The sequence below is a fragment of the Syngnathus scovelli genome, chromosome 5 (assembly GCF_024217435.2).
Source record: "Syngnathus scovelli strain Florida chromosome 5, RoL_Ssco_1.2, whole genome shotgun sequence".
NCBI lineage: Eukaryota > Metazoa > Chordata > Actinopteri > Syngnathiformes > Syngnathidae > Syngnathus > Syngnathus scovelli.
Genome location: NC_090851.1, coordinates 2,029,283 through 2,049,854, shown reverse-complemented (window position 1 = coordinate 2,049,854; position 20,572 = coordinate 2,029,283). Strand labels below are relative to the sequence as shown.

Below are 20,572 nucleotides of genomic sequence, written 5' to 3'. Positions count from 1 at the left end.
GGACCAGGTAAAGGTTTCATCATTTATATATTAATGGCTTTACTAACAAAGGCTCTGTCGCTAAAAGTTGAAATGTCACAGCAATCAGGGGACTTTGGAGAATTTTTAATTATTATTTTTTTTTAAATAAAGGGAGGTGGTGGGCTGCAACTCGCATCCCGATGAATTAAATATTCGCCACTGATGACCATGACTTATTAAGCAGGCACGGCGTATTCATGAGTACAATTAAAGACGACACGATCCTGTTAATTTTGAATGCCGGTAAATATTGGCATTACCCGATTAAGTCACATCGGACGACGGAGGAAGAAGCCTGCAAGTGAACCGTGAACGAAAGGAAAAAGTTACAACCGATAAAAATAAATAAAGTAAATAATTTCGGTGTTGTAATGCTCTCACATGTGGGCGAGCCACAGTCGCAAGGAGCTGCTGTAGACCACAACTCGCGCCCTAATGCTCACATGCAGGTAACCGACCAATCAGACTCTAGCTGCTGATGTCATTAAAGAGGCCACACCCCTTAAAGGTAAATATCAACACACAAAAGTTACAGCATCTAATTACACTTGATGAAATCTGTTTTTGGGTAAGGGGTAAGGGGGTACCGTTGAATCAGAATTTGAATAGGGGTGTGTAGACTTTTTATAACTGCTATATATATTTAATCTGCATGATTTTTTTAAAATCACGGGACCGTGGGAATATTTCCGCTTGTTTTAAAAGGTGGATTTTGCCTATTGCCCGCTTCCTGCTCTCAGTACACGTCACAATAAACGGTCCATTTCGAAATCCATAATGGACCTCGAAGCACTTTTCCTCCCTGTGCTACCTTCCACTAAAATATCTCCATCCGTCATGGCTGAGAGCATCATTTGTCTTGATTCTGGTTTTCGCTTATTTGTATAATTTAGTTTTGCTTTCTCCGAATAGTGAAAAATATTGTTTTAGGTCTAAGATTTTTTTTTGTTTTTTTAATCCAGCTGCAATTTGAGTAGACTAGAGGGTTTGCTTCCAAAGGGGGGCCTGCTCCGTTACCAGAGGGAGGTGGAGATTTACTATCCCACCCAGTCAACGTGTCTCACTGGTGCACACACACACACACACAGACAAGAGAGCACACACACTCCACAGGAAACAGTGAGCCATAATGCGACGGTACCTCGGAGCAGACGGCCGCCTTTGCTCAAACCAAGAGGGGATCCGGCTGCGGCTTTGATAGCGCGTTAATTACTCATGTGATGTGATACAGATGTCTGGGGGCTTCAGCTGAAAGTTTGCCTGACGCTTTCCGAGGGGGCCGGGCGGCAGACAATTTTATAAGAAGCGGTAGGTGGAAAAAAAAAAAGCAAAAACTGTATTTATTATTGATGCGCAGATCAGTTTGCGTGCTGTCACGGGTCCCGGCGGGCACGGCGCTGATGCTAAACTGTGATGCTACTTGAAGGGCTGGCTGCTAAATAGTTCTTTGTGTATTTGGTGACAGGCGGGACTTTGAAATAGGAACGACTCGGGGGCGAAGGAGACGCGACATGATGCAAAGGGCTTTAGCAGTCAAGCTGACAGCTTTTGAAAACTTTACCTACTCTTTTCACGGGACAAATGGGAAAGTCTGTCGCCCCCCCTGTGGACGCGCTGAATTGATTTGAACAGGAAATAGAGTCATCAGGAAAATGGCTTTTTAGTTGAAGCTTTTAGTGTTTGTTATAGGCATCAGTCTGGTATAAATTTAATATAAAATAAGAAAAAATTTACTGTTTATAAGTTTATGAAATATAAGTTTGTGTTTTATTTCTGTGTTTCATTGTGTTCCACTATTACATACAAAATTGCGCCTTCGGGACAATAAAGTCAAATTAATTGATCATTATTTCTGACAATCGTTTAGATACTGGTCTTAATATACAATTGCCCAAAATGGGAGGGATTTTAGATTTTCAACAGTAACTACTTGATTGTTGCAGTCCTGAATAGCTTTGTGTTCAATCGAGGGATGGGCGAGTACTGATACCCGGTATCGGGCCGATACTTATGTTGTGAAATTGGTACTCGCGACTGCCCTCTTGTGGCTGTTTTACAATCTAGAACTAAAGTCATGTCTGACAAAGTATGTATATGTACCGAAATAAATCGTTCTTTTTTAAGTATCCATACTTGGTATCGGTGTCACTGACGACTCAACTGTTCAGTACTTGTATCGGTCTGAAAAAGAATCAGAGGGATCGTTATCATCCTTAATGTTCTGGCAGCATGCACAATTCTTCAACTTCTAAACAAACAAACGATCTTTTCTCTTCTTTAGTGATAACCGGGGAGCGGAATCAAAGCGCAGACGACGTTCCATAATGGGGGACGCGGCCTTGCGTGTGTTACTTCTAATGGTCTGCGTGGCAGCCAGAGGAATGTGTCAGATAAACGGCGCCGCAGCTGAGGAGCCGGGATATCTCCAGCACTCCTCCACCCTCCGGCCCACCCCGGGGCCCGCGACCCATCCGGAAGAAGCGGCGGTGGTGGCGTCCAACGTGACGGTGGAAAGGCGCCCTGTACCGCCGCCCATGTGCTTGGTGAGGACTACCATCAACAACTACTTCAAGTACATCAACACGGTGTTCTCCGTGCTGGTGTTTGTGGTGGGCCTGGTGGGCAACGCCACCCTGCTGAGGATCATCTACCAGCATAAGTGCATGAGGAACGGACCCAACGCCCTCATCGCTAGCCTGGCCTTGGGGGACCTCATCTACATAGTCATCGACATTCCCATCAACGTATATAAGGTAGAGTCACCGTCACGTTATTCCGCAACATTGTTAGAACGGTGAAACACCCAAAAAAATTCTAATTATTGCTTTTGATTCGAAACTAATTTACTAAAAGTATTGCCTCGTCCAACCCAATAAGAGTGGAATACACAAGAAAGTAAATTTAAAAAAAAGTACAGACTGGAATGGCCTGGGCTAGGGCGCAAATAGACGGGAAAGCGTAATCAGTTGTGCCGTCGTTATCTTCTCCCCGCCCCCTTCGTGTGGCTACACGGGTGATGAGAGGTGCTGGGATACGCTCGGCTAAAATAAACATGAGAATCCGAGATTTGGCCGCACATGCGTGTTGCCTCTGGCTGACCCGGGACGTTAGTCACTATCCTTATCTGGAGGCCTTGTGAAAATAACCACTCCAGCAAGATAAATCACTTTTTTTAAAGAAAGACAGGAAAAAAAAAAGAGGAATGGTTTGTTGATCCCTCAAGCCTTGTTTGATTTAACGATACGTTCTGCTAGTTAGTAACAGTCAGTGTCATTTTTTGTTAAATTCAACATTTGTTTCTTGGTACTTTAATGGCTTCAAGTGTTTAGCTAACATCAGTTCTTAATATTAGTATCATGTCCATTCACTTTTTTTTCCCAAAAGTGCAAGTTGGAAAAGAAACTTCCCATGAAATTGATGCTAGTTTTGTTAGCTCATCTATGATGTTTTGTATTGCGTGTTAGCATTAAGCTAGTCATGTCCATTCACTTTAATTTTTCAAATATGCAAATTGGAAAACAAACCTCCCATGAGATTAAAGCTAGTTTTGTTAGCTCATCTATGATGTTTTGTATTGCGTGTTAGCATTAAGCTAGTCATGTCCATTCACTTTAATTTTTCAAATATGCAAATTGGAAAACAGACCTCCCATGAGATTAAAGCTAGTTTTGTTAGCTCATCTATGATGTTTTGTATTGCGTGTTAGCATTAAGCTAGTCATGTCCAGTCACTTTTTTTGGGTCAAATATGCAAATTCGAAAAGTAACTTCCCATGCGATTGATGCTAGTTTTGTTAGCTCATCTATGTTGTTTTGTATTGTGTGTTAGCATTAAGCTAGTCAAGTCCATTCACATATTTTTTTCCAAATGTGCAGGTCGGAAAAGTAACTTCCCATGCGATTGATGCTAGTTTTATTAGCTCATCTATGATGTTTTGTATTGTGTGATAGCATTAAGCTAGACATTAGAAATAACACTTAAAATGATAAAGGCACAAGTGTCACAGTGACCGTTTAGTAGCGAGGCAACAAAAGGAAGCAGACAATGCTCAAACAATAGCGACGGCACTACTTTAAAGCCTCTTCTACGTCCTCTTCCTTAGAACTGTAATAACGAAGCCCAAAATAATCAAGGCACTCGTGAAGTAAAAACAGTGACGGGAGTCCCTTTCCTCTAGCCTGTGGGAAAACTTAAACACCTGGCGTAAACAATAGGAAGATCCGGGAAGCCGCAACGTGGGGTTCTTCCCTTATCTCGTATCCCCTTGAAGGGAAAGTGGCAAGACGACACAGTACGACTCTCCGTAGCCTTCACTCGCTAAATGTGCTGGGCTTTGAGAGCGCCAAGTGATTTTGGAACAGTAAAACAGGATGCGTAGGCTATCAAATGAGACGTTAAAAGTGGGCTCGGTAATGGGCGAAGCCACGGGGAAGCAATTATGCTCGCAGGAAGGGCCAAGAGAGGGAAATAGGTCGCTGGGTTAAAGTGCTTTGGGAGTTGGCGTTATAGTTAATTTTTTTATTTCATTTTAGCTCCTGTTTTCAGTGCAAGTTATTTGGGATTACTTGTTTTTTCGTTAGTTTTTATTAGTTTTTAATTTTCAAAAACGATTCATGTCAGTTTTGTTTTTATTACATTTAGTTTTTTTTTAATGAAGCGTGTTTATCAAGTACAGGATGCAAAAAAAGCTCACTAAATATTGCGTAATAAAGTCAAATAAAATACAATTTGCAAATAACTAACCTTCCTTTTAAGATGGACAATCCAACACCTGATTTGTTAATTTACCGATTACAAGGTTCGTCCCAGGCATTTTAATTTTTTGTGTGATTCGTCTTTTTCTTCTGCAGCTCCTGGCAACAAATTGGCCATTTTACGACAGCGACTTTGGCTTGTTCCTCTGCAAGCTGGTTCCCTTCCTGCAGAAGGCCTCAGTGGGCATCACCGTCCTGAACCTGTGCGCCCTCAGCGTTGACAGGTCAGTTTAACAAAAGAAGAAAATTATTATATTTAAATATTTTCTTCGATTTTTAACAGGTCAATTTCAGTCTGTGGAGTTTTAAAGGGGGAAGCAATCATGTGATTTTTTATTTATTCATGTGGAGGTCATCACTTTTCAGGAACCTCGGACTAATTGTACATTATCATGTGGAGGATGATTCATGATCGTTTTGTTTATGTTGGAAACTTCCATTACTGAGGCAGGCTATTTTTGCAACATTAAGTACATAAAAATTGCATATCGGATGTAACGTATAGCGTCCAAAGCGGTCTTAAGAGCGCATACGCTGAGGTTCCACTCTGCTCGTGGTCGTTAATAGAAATAAGCCGATGGAAACAATAATGACGGTCGAGTGCGGCAGACACAACGGGCGAGATAAGAGGCTCTCCGAGGCTTTCGTTTCACGACCTTCTATTATGAGAAACAGAGAGGATGCGTTTGAGAGCTTGTTTTTGCAAAAGTTGGTTCGATAAAAAAACGATGAAGGGTTAGTTTAAGGTCACGGTTATTGGAAGTCCCCAGGAAATTAAAGATGGAGTCGATATAATTGGAACACACACACTGAGCCTGAGTAGAATTTTCAGATATCTGTACTTGAGTATTTTTCTGTGTACTTGGAATTTCTTTTTATCTTTCAAATACAAATATGTGTAGTTGTATATTTCAATATTAGAGGATGATGAGGGGAAAAAAGGGACGGATTCATTTAGCGTGTCGTAAAATATACATGGTGCCATGTTGTCGAACAGCGAGATTCAAACGCGGCATGAAAAATATATTGTTTTGTCCATGAAATCTTGATGTGTGATTTTACTAAAACATTTTCGACAAGCGCGTTTCTATTAATGAAACAAACAAGCAAACAAGCCGACGGGCGTCTCCGCCAAAGATGGAGGCCGGGGTCTGTTCGGCGGCGTCACGTAAATAAATATTAGATATTTTAAATAAACAATTGATCATCTCTCCGCATGGATTCTTGAAAGTTTGATGGGGCCGTGCTGACTCAACAGTTTATGATGATGATGCTTGGTGCGCTGCCGTTTATAGAGACAGAGAGAGCGAGAGAAATATATAAGGATATAAATGTGGAGAGTTATGGCTTGATAGAAATATTCTGTAGATAGATTTTGATATACAGCTGATAAGGAAATAATATGGATTCAATAGACAGCACTGTAGTTAGCAAAATAGCTATGGCATTAGCTTTTTCTTTAGCTAGCTTGATAGTTAGCACAATAGTTATCTACTGTTGTAGCTCAAGAGATAGCTAGCTTACGTTATCGCTAGCTTCAAGGATAGCAAGCACAAAAGAAAAAAAAGCTGATATCCATTGAAATGCGCAGACTAGCTTCAGGACATATTTGGCCAGGAAGCTAAAATCAGATCCTTGTTTCTTCTCATGTGGCAGGTACAGAGCCGTGGCGTCTTGGAGTCGGGTGCAAGGCGTCGGGATCCCGCTCTTAACCGTTATGGAGATCCTCTCCATTTGGGTCCTGTCGATGGTGCTGGCCATCCCCGAAGCTGTCGGCTTTAACCTAGTCCACTTCGACTACCGCAACGAGACTTTGCACACCTGCATGCTGCAGCCTAAGTCGGACTTCATGGTGGTAAGACGTCATCCCGTGTTTATCATTTACACTGTTTGGCTTTGACTCGGGGTGAAGACGTGCTTCGTCATTAAGAAAGTGTCCCAAAACTTTTGTTTTGACTAGAATTTTAAAAGAAGATAAGAGGCACACCTGCTTGTATGTATTGACTGTTTGGATTACTATGTTTAGTTTTTGAGTTGATTGCAGGTTGTTGATTTTTCCTCCCAAGGACATAATTGATTACAGGCCAAGTCCTGAAACCTGAAGCCACAAAAAACTGAAGCCAGATTTAATCCACATGCTGCCTAATGGTGTAATCACTCTTAGACAGTACAAACAACCAACCGGCATCAAAGTAAAAAAAAAAGATAAAGAAAAGGAACAAGCCTTAGAGCAGACTGCTGCAGCGCTAAAGTACAAAAACTTTCTGTACTGAAGTCGAGTTCATATTTACTCCCTACTGTCCACTGGATTCCTTTCTCTGTCAATATTAAAAAGTACACAGTGTGATCATTTGTGCTTCCGTTAGCAGTACGACAATGACTAATAATAGTTTCCCAATGGTAGCCCATAAATAAGACGAATGTTTCTTTCCAGTTCTACAGGGATGCGAAAGACTGGTGGCTGTTCGGTTTCTACTTCTGCGTCCCGCTGACCTGCACGGCCATCTTCTATGCGCTGATGACCTGCGAAATGCTCAATAACAGGAACGGCAGCCTGCGGATCGCCCTGAGCGAGCACCTCAAACAGGTGGGACCGATTCATTCCAGAATCTTCCTTCTGACCCTTTGACTTTTGATAACTCCACTCCAGTGATTCGTTTACTTCATCCAAGGTGAAAATAAGATAATCTAAGCAACCCAAAATGCGTCAAGGGAGTGCGAGAATGTAAACAGGAAAAAGGTGTTGGTGTACACAGAGAAAGTAGATAGCACGCAAGATGGGTGGCTTGAGAAATCGCTAGCTAGCAATACAGTTAAAATAGCATTAGCATGGTAGTTCAATATGTCAAGACAATAAATTAGTGGCAAGATAAATACAGTTTATATCTTGTGAGATAAACAACAAGCGATAAATTGTGGGATAGCGATCTTGATAGCTAGCTACAGTACCGAGATAAGATAAATAAATGTTAAGCCAAAGTAAAATTAAAAAAAAGGTGGTTAGCTAACATACTCTATTAAATAAACATCTTGGTAGAGCAAAGCTTTGGATTGTCAAAGTGTTTCAACGCAGAACTCTTAATGGACCATTTGCTCGTCTCTCGCTAGCTTCTTTGCTATTAAGACACCTCTCCGCTCTAATGGAAAACGATATTTTTTTTTCCCCTCTCGCTGCAGAGAAGGGAAGTAGCCAAGGCCGTCTTCTGCCTGGTCCTAATATTCGCCCTCTGCTGGTTCCCGCTCCACCTCAGCAGAATCCTGAAGAAGACGGTGTACTCCCAGTATGACCAGACGCGTTGCGAGCTGTTCAAGTAAGTCGGAGAAGTTCTCGATATACTATTGACTTGGAAGTAAAAACTGATACTGATGGCGTTTTACGATTATTCCAGCTTCCTTTTGGTAATGGACTACCTAAGCATCAACCTCGCAACAATCAACTCCTGCATCAACCCGATCATCCTCTACTTTGTTAGCAAAAAGTTCAAAAATTGCTTTAAGGTAAAGTATTTCCTCCAACATACAGTTTTGTTTGACACAGCGCTAACGACATTTCTCCACATGTTCCTCGCAGTCGTGTTTGTGTTGCTGGTGCTACTCGGATACCCAGCTGAGCAGCATCGGAGCAATGAACGGCACCAGCGTCCAGTGCAAAAGCCCCGAGCCCAACAACCTGCTCACCGACCGCAGCCTACGGAAAGACAGCGACTGAACGTTTGACGCTCAAACAGTATTAGCCTTGCAAAATATATGCATCATTATCGGACTTTTTCAGAAATATACCAGGACTACCGACACGGCCTTGCATGACACTGGTAGAGGCGCCAAGGAAAGAAGGTTTCAAAGGAACGGGCAAAATGCCTGAAGGACTTCGAGTCACCGGATGCATTTGAACTGCGAATTACCGTCACGGTTCCAGTGAAAAAATAAAAATTAGCATGACGACGCGACACAATGGAAAAGAAGACAACCAGCTGTCAGAGGAAATGACGGGAGACGAGCGCTCGCGTCCATCCCGGGAGTCGGAAAACAGGAAAGCGTGTTAGTGACGATTAATTCTCCATCGAACACGCCCGTGGATGTACTCATTATTCATTTAGCCTCATTGTGTCATCAACTTTTGAGCTTAAAGTGGCTCGGCATCGTGAATATTTCAAAAACAAACGGTCACAGAAAGTACATAGGAAAGATTTCCTCTCCCAACCATGCAACGCTGAAAGTATATCAACGATATTTATGATCACGTAATCCACAAAACATGTACATGTAGTATGTCCACTTTTATAAAGTGGCATTATTAGTAAATATTAATCAATGACAAAGGCAGATGTGCAGTGGCAGTATTAGTAAATATTAATCAACGACAAAGGCAGATGAACAGTGAAAGTCGTAATAATTTTTATTATCTATTTTGTTTTTTAATAAGGGCTTGCTTATTCATGAATGAGCACATTATCGATTTGTTTACTTGAAGTTACAAGGTTGTACTTATTCGGTGAGGATACAGTTAACATCGTGGTAATCTAGTTTAGCCTCACAACTAAAAACAACTAGTTGAGCTCGGTCCAACGATCAAATTATTGCCACAATGTAATATAAATGAAAAGAAATCTTTAAAAAACAAAAACAAATAACCCGAAACACCCGCTAACGAGCTATTATGCTAAGGTCGCAGCTAGCTAGCTGTGACATACAGAAAGCTAACGTTTTCTTCTTGGTTTACTACCCCATTGCATCACCATTCGCTACCAAAAAAGTATTCTGCCTTGTATTAAGAGTAAATATACGCTATAATTGAACTTTAGTGTCTTGAAAGATCTAAACGCACCCGTCCAACTGTTCAATGTTTGGTTCTTGTTTGCACTTTTTAGCTAAGGTCAAATTCAGTTCTCCTGTGAAAATGATTTTCAAAAACATTTTTTGGTGAGCACTGTCTATATTTTTGTAAGAGTGTTTTACATGTGTATCTTAAGTTGAAGTGTTTTTCAAAGTTTACAGAAGGACCGTCCAAATATGTACAGACGCTGCCATTGCTAACATCGTTAGCATCACTTTTTTCTCTCAATAAAGGCAGGTCCTGCAAAGCGAGTTTATTTCCCCAGTCTGTGCTAATATAGGTTCCTCGGGGGAGAGTCACAAGGAGGGCTCTTGTTTCCCCGTTTGGAATCTGTGAGAAAAAGACGTCTGGGAGTGATTGCGAGCACACCATGACCTGCTGTGACCGGCGAGGCCCTAAGGCTTCCTGATCTCCGTTCGCAGAGGATGTGGGAATTTGAGACTCGTAACTCAATTGTCACATGTGTTGCCAAAAGCAGGATCAATGGGGAGATTTTAAAATTTTGTCCTTTCTCAGCGCGACGTGGCGGGAATGTTTTCTTCGTAAACATTATCTTTATGGTCAGAAAGAAAAAGCGAAATGTAATCTTGGGAAAACTCAAGGCTACACATCGACTTGCAACTAACTCGATAGAAGAGAAAGAATCGTCGTCGCTATACTGTGCACAATGTTTTTGTTAAGTAAAATTCTACTACAGATCGGAAAAATAATGGTATCGAACATCTCGAGAATAATTCTCAGCGCTCCTGCGAGACACACTTTGCATGAAAAGAAAAAAAATCTGGCTGGACGCCACATCCTTTAAGCTGAAACACCTTTCGGCTGTGATTAAACGCGACATATGTTTATCCACCCTAACCCCGGTGGCTTTCCCCTGCCCGAGCGTCCCTCGGAGGCATCCATTCGCTCGAGTGACTCGTGGCAAAGACAATGTCTTATTCATAAAAAGCCAAAAGGAGAAAGTCAAACATTCATGAACAATCTGTCTGGAAACAACCGAGTGGGCGGGTGCGACGGGGAGAAAAAGTTCTGACTCTCGTGAAGACAAACATGCTGTAAGAACCTTGAAAGTCGTACAATTCGTAATAGACAAACATTTGGGGGTGAGATATGCGGGATTATCAGTGGTGTTACTTTAGTTTTAATGAAATTTATGATCAAACAAGATTTTTTTTTTTACCCTGGTATGGCAAGTAAATGGTGTCAACATTTAACCCAAACACCATTTTAATTAAATTATGACTACAAAAGCATTTTAAGATGATTTATTCTCCTCCTTGGAAAGCAGATTCTTGCACTATCATCAATTTGGTCATCAAAAGGTTCAGAATAAATCTGGTAGTTATTAAGTAGACAGGAACATGAGATTTATTTATTTTTTTATCTCCAAGATGTTAATTTCCAAAGCCAAAAGCAAACTCCCTGTACTGATTAGCAAATGTTAATGAACATCGCCATCTAGTGGAGAGCATGCATCACAATCAAACTATACAAATCCTCCTATAAAATTCTCTTCACCGATTGGCCTACAGAAACAATACAACCAATCACACCTTAGCTTGTAAAGGGGCTAAACCCGGAAGCGGAAAAGTAGCCAACAGAAGGAAACAAGTAAACTTTGAGGCTTGCCACCAAAGAAAAGCAAGAGAGTTAAGATTATTTAAATGAGCTAAATTTGGATTGTTTTAAGAATAGCGTTTCACAATGTGCTAAAGATCAAGAGGCTATTATAATACGGGCACGCACGTCATTTGTTTACATGGCAAAACTACTGGCGAGCTAACACTAGCCTAGCCACTCGGCTGGGGTAAATCAAAATCACATGAGCTGACAATTAACATGTTTTCGTAACAAAAACAACGACTTTTACTCACCTGGGCACAAAGAAGCTTTTGGTAACTTGTCTTTATGTCACAATGCCTTGTTCTTGTGGGAATTGGAGAAGATGGATTCGTCCCCTGGTGGTTTTGTTGTATATTTTATTGCTTCTTGTGGTCCTGCCGCTGTGCATTTGGGAACTTCAGAAGTCGGAGGTGAGTCCTTCATTACCTGAGCGATGCATTGTGGGGCATTTCACACGTTTAAAACAAATATACTGATTGGTTCATTTGAAAAAAACTATTGCTATATGTCATTGTAATATTAAGTATTTGTAATTGTCATGAAACATCAAGTTTTTATTATATATGGTGTATTTTAAAGGGGTTTAAAATTAATGGCCTTTTTTGTCACCTGTTCTGATTGTTTTGAACATTATTTGGTACAGTATTGGGCTTTTTGGAGAGGTAATTATTATTTATATTTGTATTAATGTAGGTTGGCACTCATAACAAGGCATGGTTCATAGCCGGAATATTTGTCTTCATGACCATCCCCATATCATTATGGGGCATTCTGCAGCATCTGGTTCATTACACTCAACCTGAGCTTCAAAAACCTATCATCAGGTAAAGAAGTTTAACATTGTCCTTGAAATACTTTTTAACTCTTCCTTGATTTGTTTCTAGAATACTGTGGATGGTGCCAATCTACAGCTTGGACAGTGTAAGTTATTAAAGTGCTATTTAAGTAGCAGTCAAAAAGATAACACGTCATATTATTTTCTAAAACCTCTACAGTGGATTGCCCTGAAATATCCCCACATCGCTATTTACGTGGACACGTGTCGCGAGTGCTATGAGGCCTACGTGATCTACAACTTCATGACCTTCCTGCTCAACTACCTGGAGAACCAGTACCCCAGCTTGGTCATGATGCTGGAGGTCCAAGAGCAGCAGAAGCATCTCCCGCCCCTCTGCTGCTGCCCACCCTGGCCCATGGGAGAGTGAGTTGACTTTAGCTTAGCGGCTAACGTTTCAGCTTACAGATGTTTTCTTTTTTCCAAAGAGTTTTGCTATTAAGATGCAAGCTGGGAGTTTTGCAGTACACGGTGGTTCGACCTGTCACGACAGTTATTGCACTGTAAGCGATGCGTCTATTCATTTTTTTATATATTATTTGTTGGTTTTAAAGCTTCTTTTTATCCTCGGTAGCATCTGTCAACTATGCAAAGTGTACGACGAAGGCAACTTCAGCTCCACCAACGCTTGGACCTACCTGGTTATTGTCAACAACATGTCACAGCTGGTACTTTTAATTTTTTTTTTGTTTGAATCATTCCTATATATTATATCATGAGTTATTTGTAGATGATGTCAATCTTGTGTCTATCCAGTTTGCCATGTACTGCCTGGTGCTGTTCTACAGAGCCCTACGAGAGGAGCTGAGTCCCATCAAGCCGGTGGGCAAGTTCCTGTGTGTTAAAATGGTGGTGTTCGTCTCATTTTGGTGAATACTTTCGAGAGTTTTTCGAGCTTATCATTTTATTCAGGGTGTTGTCGCGACAGTATTTTTTTAACGAACATTTTGCAGGCAAGCTGTGCTCATCGCCTTACTGGTGAAGGTGGGCATCATCTCAGAGAAACGCACGTGGGACTGGCAAACCGTGGAGGCCGTAGCCACCGGGCTCCAGGTGAACATATCAAGATACTTTTTCTCCATTGTTGTTGGTTAAAGCGGTTTATCAGATTGTTCGTTCCCGCGACTAACGTTTTTTCCTCTCTCAGGACTTTGTGATCTGCGTGGAGATGTTCCTGGCGGCCATAGCTCATCACGTAAGCTTCACGTACAAGCCTTACATCCAGGAGGCCGAGGAGGGCTCCTGCTTTGACTCCTTCATGGCCATGTGGGACGTCTCCGACGTCAGGGCCGACATCTCGGAACAAGTCCGCAACGTCGGTCAGTTAGTCATTGTTGTTAAGTCAATTAACATGACAGTCAGTTTGTGTATTTCTGATTATTATTATTTGACAGGCCGAACAGTAATGGGTCGCCCCCGGAAGCCGTACTTCGGCGAGGCACAGAGCTCCGGCGAGCGCTCCGGCCTCCTCTCGACCTCGGCTTCCCAGGACGCCATCGGTGAGGTGGCATCCGATCCGCCGTCGCCCGGGGGGCATTACCAGGGTATGGGGCAGACACCCCACTCCGTGTCGGCCCCCGCCGGCCTCAGCCAAGGACAGGAAGTCAGAAGTGACGCGAGTGATGATGATGATGGAGCTAAAGAGCCAGCCCAAGCGGATCTGATCGTCATCACTTAGAAGAGTAATCGCTAATGAACGGGCGGGACCCAATTACATTGCTAACTGCGGCAATCGATAACATGACAGCTTTAAGAATGTTCTGTGAGGAAATGACACTTGATCTTATGTTGGATCGCACAGTGGACTCTCATGAAGAGACTTTCTAGTCACATTCTCAAGCAATAGCGCCTTAGCCGGTTAGCCTCATTTGCAGGGATGGTGTCAAATTACCGGTTGTTATGTTTGTCACGTCATGTAAGAATGTTGAAGGGCCAACCTGAGAAGGCACTCTAAGAATGACTCTACAAAAATGAAGACGGAATGTTATGAGAAATCTTTTTTTTTTTTAAATATATTTTCTTGGAGTAGGCAAGGCAAAATAATGAGAAAATAGGACTTGACAATGAAATATGATGATTAAAAAATAATTTAAAAAAATAGGGCTGTTCATATATGATACCAGTTTTTTTTCTCTTTAAGAATATATACTAAAATTACATTTACTGAAAAAAGCAACTTTGTTTTTTTTTTTAAATTAAAAGCTACAATCCTGGGGGTGGGTCAAAGACAAATATTTTGACAAAAAAAGTTGTTCTCATAAGATTCTAACTGCTTGAAAAAATACATATATGTCCAAAACATTCTTGCCTTTTTGAGTGTGGCCATTAATTCTAATGCCTTCCACAGCTTTATTTTTTTTTTTCAATAAAACCAACAATAAAGCACTAATTGTGTTTTGTTTCTAATAAGACAGTAATGTTGATATTTTCCCTTTTATATTTATTATTAAAATGTAGATTTTGTTGCTGGTTTTAAACAAGGACGTGAGATTAAAAGGCCAAACGGCACAATTTAAAAACAGTCAACCTACCAGTTAACACCGGTCACGGCCACACTGTTGGAACATCACTCGTCTTTTCGCACCTCTATGGAGATGCTGCTGTTGCGGAGCCTGACGGTGAGCCGGACTCTCTCCCCAGCTGCCACCAAGAGGGGGCGCTGCAAGACCACGGCGGCTTGCTTCCAGTGAGAGTTTGGAGCCAGCGTGCTGACTCGAGTATCTTCGTCCAGGTGGATGTCGTACCAGAAGGGCACTGCAGTGATTCTGCCCGATGACGTTATCTGGACCTGGAGAGAGCAGTCACATTGTCAAGTTTTAATTATTTTTTCATTAAATTCTAAATCTTTTTTGGGTCGTGGTAATAATGTAGCTTCTTGCGCTAGCTACCAGCTAAGCGGGTACTATATTATATTTTGTTTACACGGAGGGATTTGAAAAACAACACTTTCTAGAACCTTGTTTAGAACCCACCTGGATCTCTCTGTCCTCATAGTTAGCGTTAGCATCCATGAGGTCTAGAACGAAGAGCTCTGTCGGTTCACTGAGGTGTCGACACGCCAACGTGGAGAAATCCAGGAACACGTGGACCGGCACCTGAAACGCAACACATTATTGATTGATTGGCTTGTACAGATTTGGATTTTCTGGCTACTCACAGTGAATTGGTTGATGAACGGCGCGATGTTGAAGCCCAGCGTGGCTTCACGGCCCTGGACGGCGCTCTCCAGCAGCAGCGTGTCTGATTCCACCAACACACCAAGCACCACCATTTTGTGCGGGAAGACGCGACCGCCGTGTTCCAGCAGACATCTTTGGGAATACAAATATGGAAATTCAACCAAAAATGTGCACAGTTTGAGTTTTCGTTTTCCCTCACCTGGCCAGAGACGCCTTCTCCATCAGCTTCTGCCTGACGAGCCCACACGTCTCCACGCAATCCAAGAAGATGGCGCTCCAAAGTTTCTCACGCGAGGGTCTCTGTAGCGCCCCCTGCTCGTCCTCGCCGTGGTTAAGCCAGAACTCTAAACTCCCCTCGGGAACGTGATTGGCACGCGCCAGGCGTTCCAGCACGTCCTGCTGCTTGCGCTTCTCCACCGAGCTGTAGGCCTTTACTCCGCCGTGGCTGGCAGCGATGAGGGACAACATGGAGAAGCCTTCCGACACATCCAGAACGTACAGAGGGTCCGCGGAGCAGGGCTCCTACACATTTGGACATAAATATTACTCAACCTGGAAATTCACCAAATCAAATTCCATACCTTCAAGACATCAGCGGAGGCCTCCAGGTTTTGAGATTGGGCCTTCAAGCGGCTGATGAGTTTGGACAAGGCGGCGGCAAAGCTCCGATGGTAGTCGGAATTGTTCAAGAGCGCCATTTCCGAGCACTCCAGCATGCAGACGTCTTGGTTTTGCCGTGTTTGGAGCGACGCCAGGGCACTGCACAGTTCCGCTTCCGCGTTGGGGGCAAAGTCGCCGGCGTGAGGGTCCGGAAACATGCTCAGAGATATTTCCTGACCGCCTCGCAGGACAGCCACGCTGCAAAGCCTCAGGTAGGCGTCCAGGCAGGACACTTCTACGATTAGTTCGTCGCCGCTTTTTAGGACAAAACCTGACAGGGGGAAAAAAAACTCAATTAGAGTTATAATATTACAGTATGATAAAAAGTATAATAAAAAAAAGTTCGACATCAAGCTCAAGTGTTGACTGAGGTGATGATAGTATTGTAAATGAAATGGGGGCGGAAGGAGAGCGATGAGAGTCAAAGGGGGGCGGGGGACTCCTTCAGGAGTAACATCTGTTCACGTCTTCATGTCAAGTGAGAGCAAAATGCATATTTCATGATCGCTAAAGAGTGTCAGAGCCGATCACGGAGCACAGATAACAACGGACGGAAAGAAGCGGATGGAGCTGATGGACGTGGATGTTGACGGATTCCCGTGACAGCGGCGACGACAGTCGAGTCAGCCGCCGTCTGGAGGATGACGAGCTGCGCGTCTGACTCGATTAGCGCCGTGACCGCATTGTTGTGTTCTAAGTGATGAAACGGCGCCCTCTAGTGATTGCATGTGGAAATGCTTGGCGGATAGAAAACCGGCAATTTATTAGCGCTGATATCGATCGAACTGATGTGAGACACCCCTTGGCGCGATCCTCTGCCCCTTAGAGTTCTTCCCTCGCTTATCTTATAATTAGACACCGTGCACTGAATAAATTTTCGTCTTACCCTTGCTCGTGTGCTCGGGGTAGATGGCCTGCTCCCAGCAGGTGTCCTCGTGGGGTCCTGTTGACAAGCTGTTTTCTTCATCCAGGTGCAACTGGAACCACACAGCCAGCGCATCCAACTCGCCGTCCCGTACCACCGGGAGGCGCACCCGCTGCACCGGCCTGGAGCTCAGACCCTCCAGCTCCTGCCAAAAGCAGACGATATTCTTATTTATGACTAAAATAAAGCTACGTTTCGGTTTAGTTTTCCAACCTAAAGTTTTACCGTCCAAAAAAAAACTTCCCTCTAATTTATTCCTTCTATATCGCCTCTCAAACAAGTTATGTGCGGGACAAGGATCTGAATAAATTAGCTTAGCTTGTCTGCAGTCCAATTGCCCGGCAACACGGCGTCTGCGCTTGCCTGCTTGCATGATAAACTTGTTAATAATAAAGTCGGGTAGGAGCTAATGAATGAGGCAATCCCTTCAGGCCGCCGATGATGCAAAATGTTTTGCTTCCAGGAGACCAAACGCCAGAGAATTAATTACGGTTTTGATTATTAACCGGCGGAGTCGTTAGATCCTCGGCTCCGGGAGAGACGGGGGAGAAAACAAAAGAGCACGCGGGGACTTATTAAAAAGCATCGTCACCTGTTAAATCAATGAGTGAATTTAGTGTTTAAATCTCAGCTCGCCTGCACGTGGTTGAAGTCGATGTGGAGCACGGTGAGCGGCTCGGTGAGGGCCGAGTAGCCTCCGGGCAGCCTGCTGAGTCGTTCGGTGGTGTACGGCTCCATGGAGTCGTCCGGTTCGGTGCTGCAGCTCACCGGACTGCGCAGATGCTCAGCTGCCGCCAATGAAAGACCGCCGACGTCGGACACGCAAAGCCTGAATGAAAAAAAAAAACAGGTTGTATTTATCAGCATTTGCGGCCATTTTTGTCCATATACAGAAAGTCTATGTGTTTACACTGTAAAACCAACATACTTATTATGTCGCCGGATCTCCAGGCACTCCACAGCCATGGCGAATACAGTAGCACTGGCGGGGATGACCCGCCCAGTCGCAGAAGGGTCTCGGGATGCAGCCTCACCCCTCTGTGCAAAAAAATAAAAACATGTGACTTGATGCTACATTGCAACGTGGCAGCCATTACTGTCCTTCCATGACTGTTTTTGTTGTTACCTGCGGAGGCAGCAGCAGGTGGCGCCAGGCATGGATGAGGCTCTCGATGATGCCTTCTCCAAACAAGCCGGCGTCTACCGTCTCCGTCACCACCAACGACACCCTGGTGGGTCAACAAAGTAAATGGAGGGAGCGATTTTTATTTTATTTTTATTTTGTTAGTTTTCCTATACTACACTGAGATACGAATTCTCCTATTAGCTGGTGATGCGCAGCTAAAGTAAGCGACAAAATGGCCGCCCCCGTGAGATGGCCTGGCGTAAACGCCCCTGCGTGTTACCTATGCGGGATGTCCTTTGGCACTTCCATTTCCAAGGACTTCATGTGGAGGATGCGGATGCCTCCGTCCATCCCGTTGGCGGCCACCACCTCGCAAGCCAGCTCGTACATGGTCTTGGAAAGCTCGCAAGCGTAAACCTCGGCGGCCCCAGCCTTTTTAGCGCACATGCTAACAATGAAGAGACGTTAGCGATGAGGCAAGACGACGCCGCACAAAGCAGATAACGGCGGCCATTTCTCACCCGAGGATCCCCGTGCCGGTACCTATGTCCAGCACGGTGTTGCAACCGCCACGCACCGCCTTCTGGATGGCCTGCTGGTACTTGCGGTTGCGCCCGTGGTCGTTGAGCATGAGGAAGTGCCAACGCTCCACCAGCCAGTTGGCCACACGGTAGAAGTTTTCCCTGGCCTCTGAGAAATCCGGCTTCAGCTTCAGGGCTTTGAAGAAATGGCCCGCCGCTTCATCTCGGAAGCCCATTCTGGAAAAAAAATAATAATAATGAAAACACATAACTTTGACTGGGAGTGGCATTAAGCATTTAAAACCACAATTTCAAATCATGCTAGATTTCAGTTAATAGTTTATTTTGTTAAGTGTTAAGCTGTTACGTTGCATGGACATTCAAATGGAGAGCTTACCTGAAGAGGTGCTCGCCCATGCTGTTTAGAATGACCTCATCTGCAGGGAAGAGCTCCAGCGCTTGCTCGTAGCAGCCGAACAGGTCCTGAATGCGGCCTGCCGAGTCCAGCTCCTCGGCCCACTTAAAGAGTGTGAAGCGAAAGGACTCCTGCAAGAAAACCAAGCGAGACATTTTATTTAGAAAATCTATGATTTTTTTTTTTAGCAGAGCGCTCAGAGACATTACCTTAGCAAAGTCCTTGAACTCTGGTGCCAGGTTGAGGACCAAGAGGTAGTGCACAAATGCGGGCCCATAGTCTTGGCTGAAGAGGCACTGCTGGGCGCTTTCCAGCGAGCTGGACACCAGTTGATTTCTTGCCGGGTCCTCCCGGCGCCGCCTTCGGGTCCTCCTGCCACCGTGCTTTGGCCTTACGCTGGCATTAGGCATCCCCTGTAAACAAATCGAAATGATAGTTTTGATTTTCGGAAAAATTGTTGCATCTAGCATTCCTAATATTTCTATCTTGTTAATAAAATGAACAATAATTTTGTACATTTATATTTTTCTCATAATTTCCCCATTTTATTCTCGTAATATTTTGATATTATCCATTTTGCTGTTGATCTTGTAAACATCACTTACATTCTCAGAATGGAAAAGTCTTTTTTTTTAAACAATATCATTTTTTGCTGTTGGTTTTGTAAAATTGGGAGAATACGTCCAAGACATTTCAACTTAATTCTTGGAATTAATTGTTTATTTTTTCCCTTTATTGGGTAACTTTTTTGTCTTAGTATTCATCCAGTTATATAGTATTCCTCTAAATGTTTATTCTTGCAATATTAAAATCGGGCAGACAATAAATTAGAACACACTGCAATGTAGCTGTTTTGTTTAAAATATTATTTCTGAATTTTTGTGAGTGCAACACTCTGGCATGGACAGACTGCAAAATTGAGATGCTGTAAAGAACAAGTAATGTTTGATGACAAATTATGTGAATTATTCGTCATGCCCATTAATTAATTAAAAAAAAAATCTCGCCACGCGTCACTATTGCTGACATACCGTGAAAGGTTAGATCACAGCAAGATGATCTCAGGAACGACGTACTTGTTTGTTGTCGTTTGAAAAAATATTAAACCATTCAAATGACGTTTTAGGTGACGTTACAGATACACTTCATGTCAAAATGTCTTTAATAATAAGCCTCCGGAACATTCTTCTTCTTCTCCAAGAGGTCATCTCGCAGTCGGTTTAGGACAAGCGGAACGAAAGCGTCACTACGTAAGCTTTTACCGAAATAATAATATACTGGCTACGTAAATCGGAGCTAAATGCATTATTTAGCTCTTCGGGTCCTACGATAAAACAGCTCGGGTTTGAAACACACTGGTGAATTTTGTTCCGCATCAACATGTTTTTTTTTAAATATATATAAAAAATAATGTGTGGGGTTTAATTCAATATGTTCAATGACTTTAATTTACTCTATTGGAGTGCATTAAGACCTTAAATACCCTCTTCTAAAAATCAATCAATTTTTTTTTATTCCTTGTCCAGAAATGGCAAAATTATGTAATCTGGTGAGCGACATATAAAACAAATTCTAGTTCTAGTCAAAACCCATTTTATCAACTAAATGACGAGTAATGTTGAAAAGTATAACAATAATAATATTGATTATTATAAATATAATAACGAATAAAAAGTATG

At 43.0% G+C, this 20,572-nt stretch overlaps 3 protein-coding genes across 3 annotated transcripts; 2 read left to right on the top strand and 1 right to left on the bottom strand.

Annotated features, from left to right (window-relative positions):
* The first annotated feature begins 1,085 nt into the window (after positions 1-1,085).
* Positions 1,086-9,860, top strand: ednraa (endothelin receptor type Aa). The gene is made up of 8 exons (XM_049720092.2): positions 1,086-1,329; positions 2,303-2,774; positions 4,872-4,999; positions 6,432-6,630; positions 7,210-7,362; positions 7,953-8,086; positions 8,165-8,273; positions 8,347-9,860. The coding sequence occupies exons 2-8, from the start codon at positions 2,346-2,348 to the stop codon at positions 8,482-8,484; spliced, it is 1,290 nt and encodes a 429-aa protein (XP_049576049.1). The 5' UTR covers positions 1,086-1,329; positions 2,303-2,345; the 3' UTR covers positions 8,485-9,860.
* Positions 9,861-11,173: 1,313 nt separating this feature from the next.
* tmem184c (transmembrane protein 184C) lies at positions 11,174-14,456 on the top strand. The gene is made up of 10 exons (XM_049720091.1): positions 11,174-11,642; positions 11,926-12,056; positions 12,117-12,153; positions 12,228-12,433; positions 12,496-12,570; positions 12,642-12,735; positions 12,824-12,936; positions 13,021-13,120; positions 13,215-13,386; positions 13,462-14,456. Exons 1-10 carry the CDS (start codon positions 11,526-11,528, stop codon positions 13,743-13,745), a joined length of 1,329 nt encoding a protein of 442 aa, XP_049576048.1. The 5' UTR covers positions 11,174-11,525; the 3' UTR covers positions 13,746-14,456.
* Positions 14,457-14,486: 30 nt separating this feature from the next.
* prmt9 (protein arginine methyltransferase 9) lies at positions 14,487-20,226 on the bottom strand. The gene is made up of 14 exons (XM_049720089.2): positions 19,925-20,226; positions 19,103-19,306; positions 18,876-19,024; positions 18,479-18,715; positions 18,238-18,405; positions 17,958-18,060; positions 17,760-17,869; positions 17,468-17,660; positions 16,793-16,976; positions 15,828-16,177; positions 15,446-15,768; positions 15,225-15,378; positions 15,040-15,162; positions 14,487-14,855 (listed from the first exon to the last, which is right to left on the bottom strand). The coding sequence occupies exons 2-14, from the start codon at positions 19,301-19,303 to the stop codon at positions 14,634-14,636; spliced, it is 2,517 nt and encodes an 838-aa protein (XP_049576046.1). The 5' UTR covers positions 19,304-19,306; positions 19,925-20,226; the 3' UTR covers positions 14,487-14,633.
* Between the last annotated feature and the right edge of the window lie 346 nt (positions 20,227-20,572).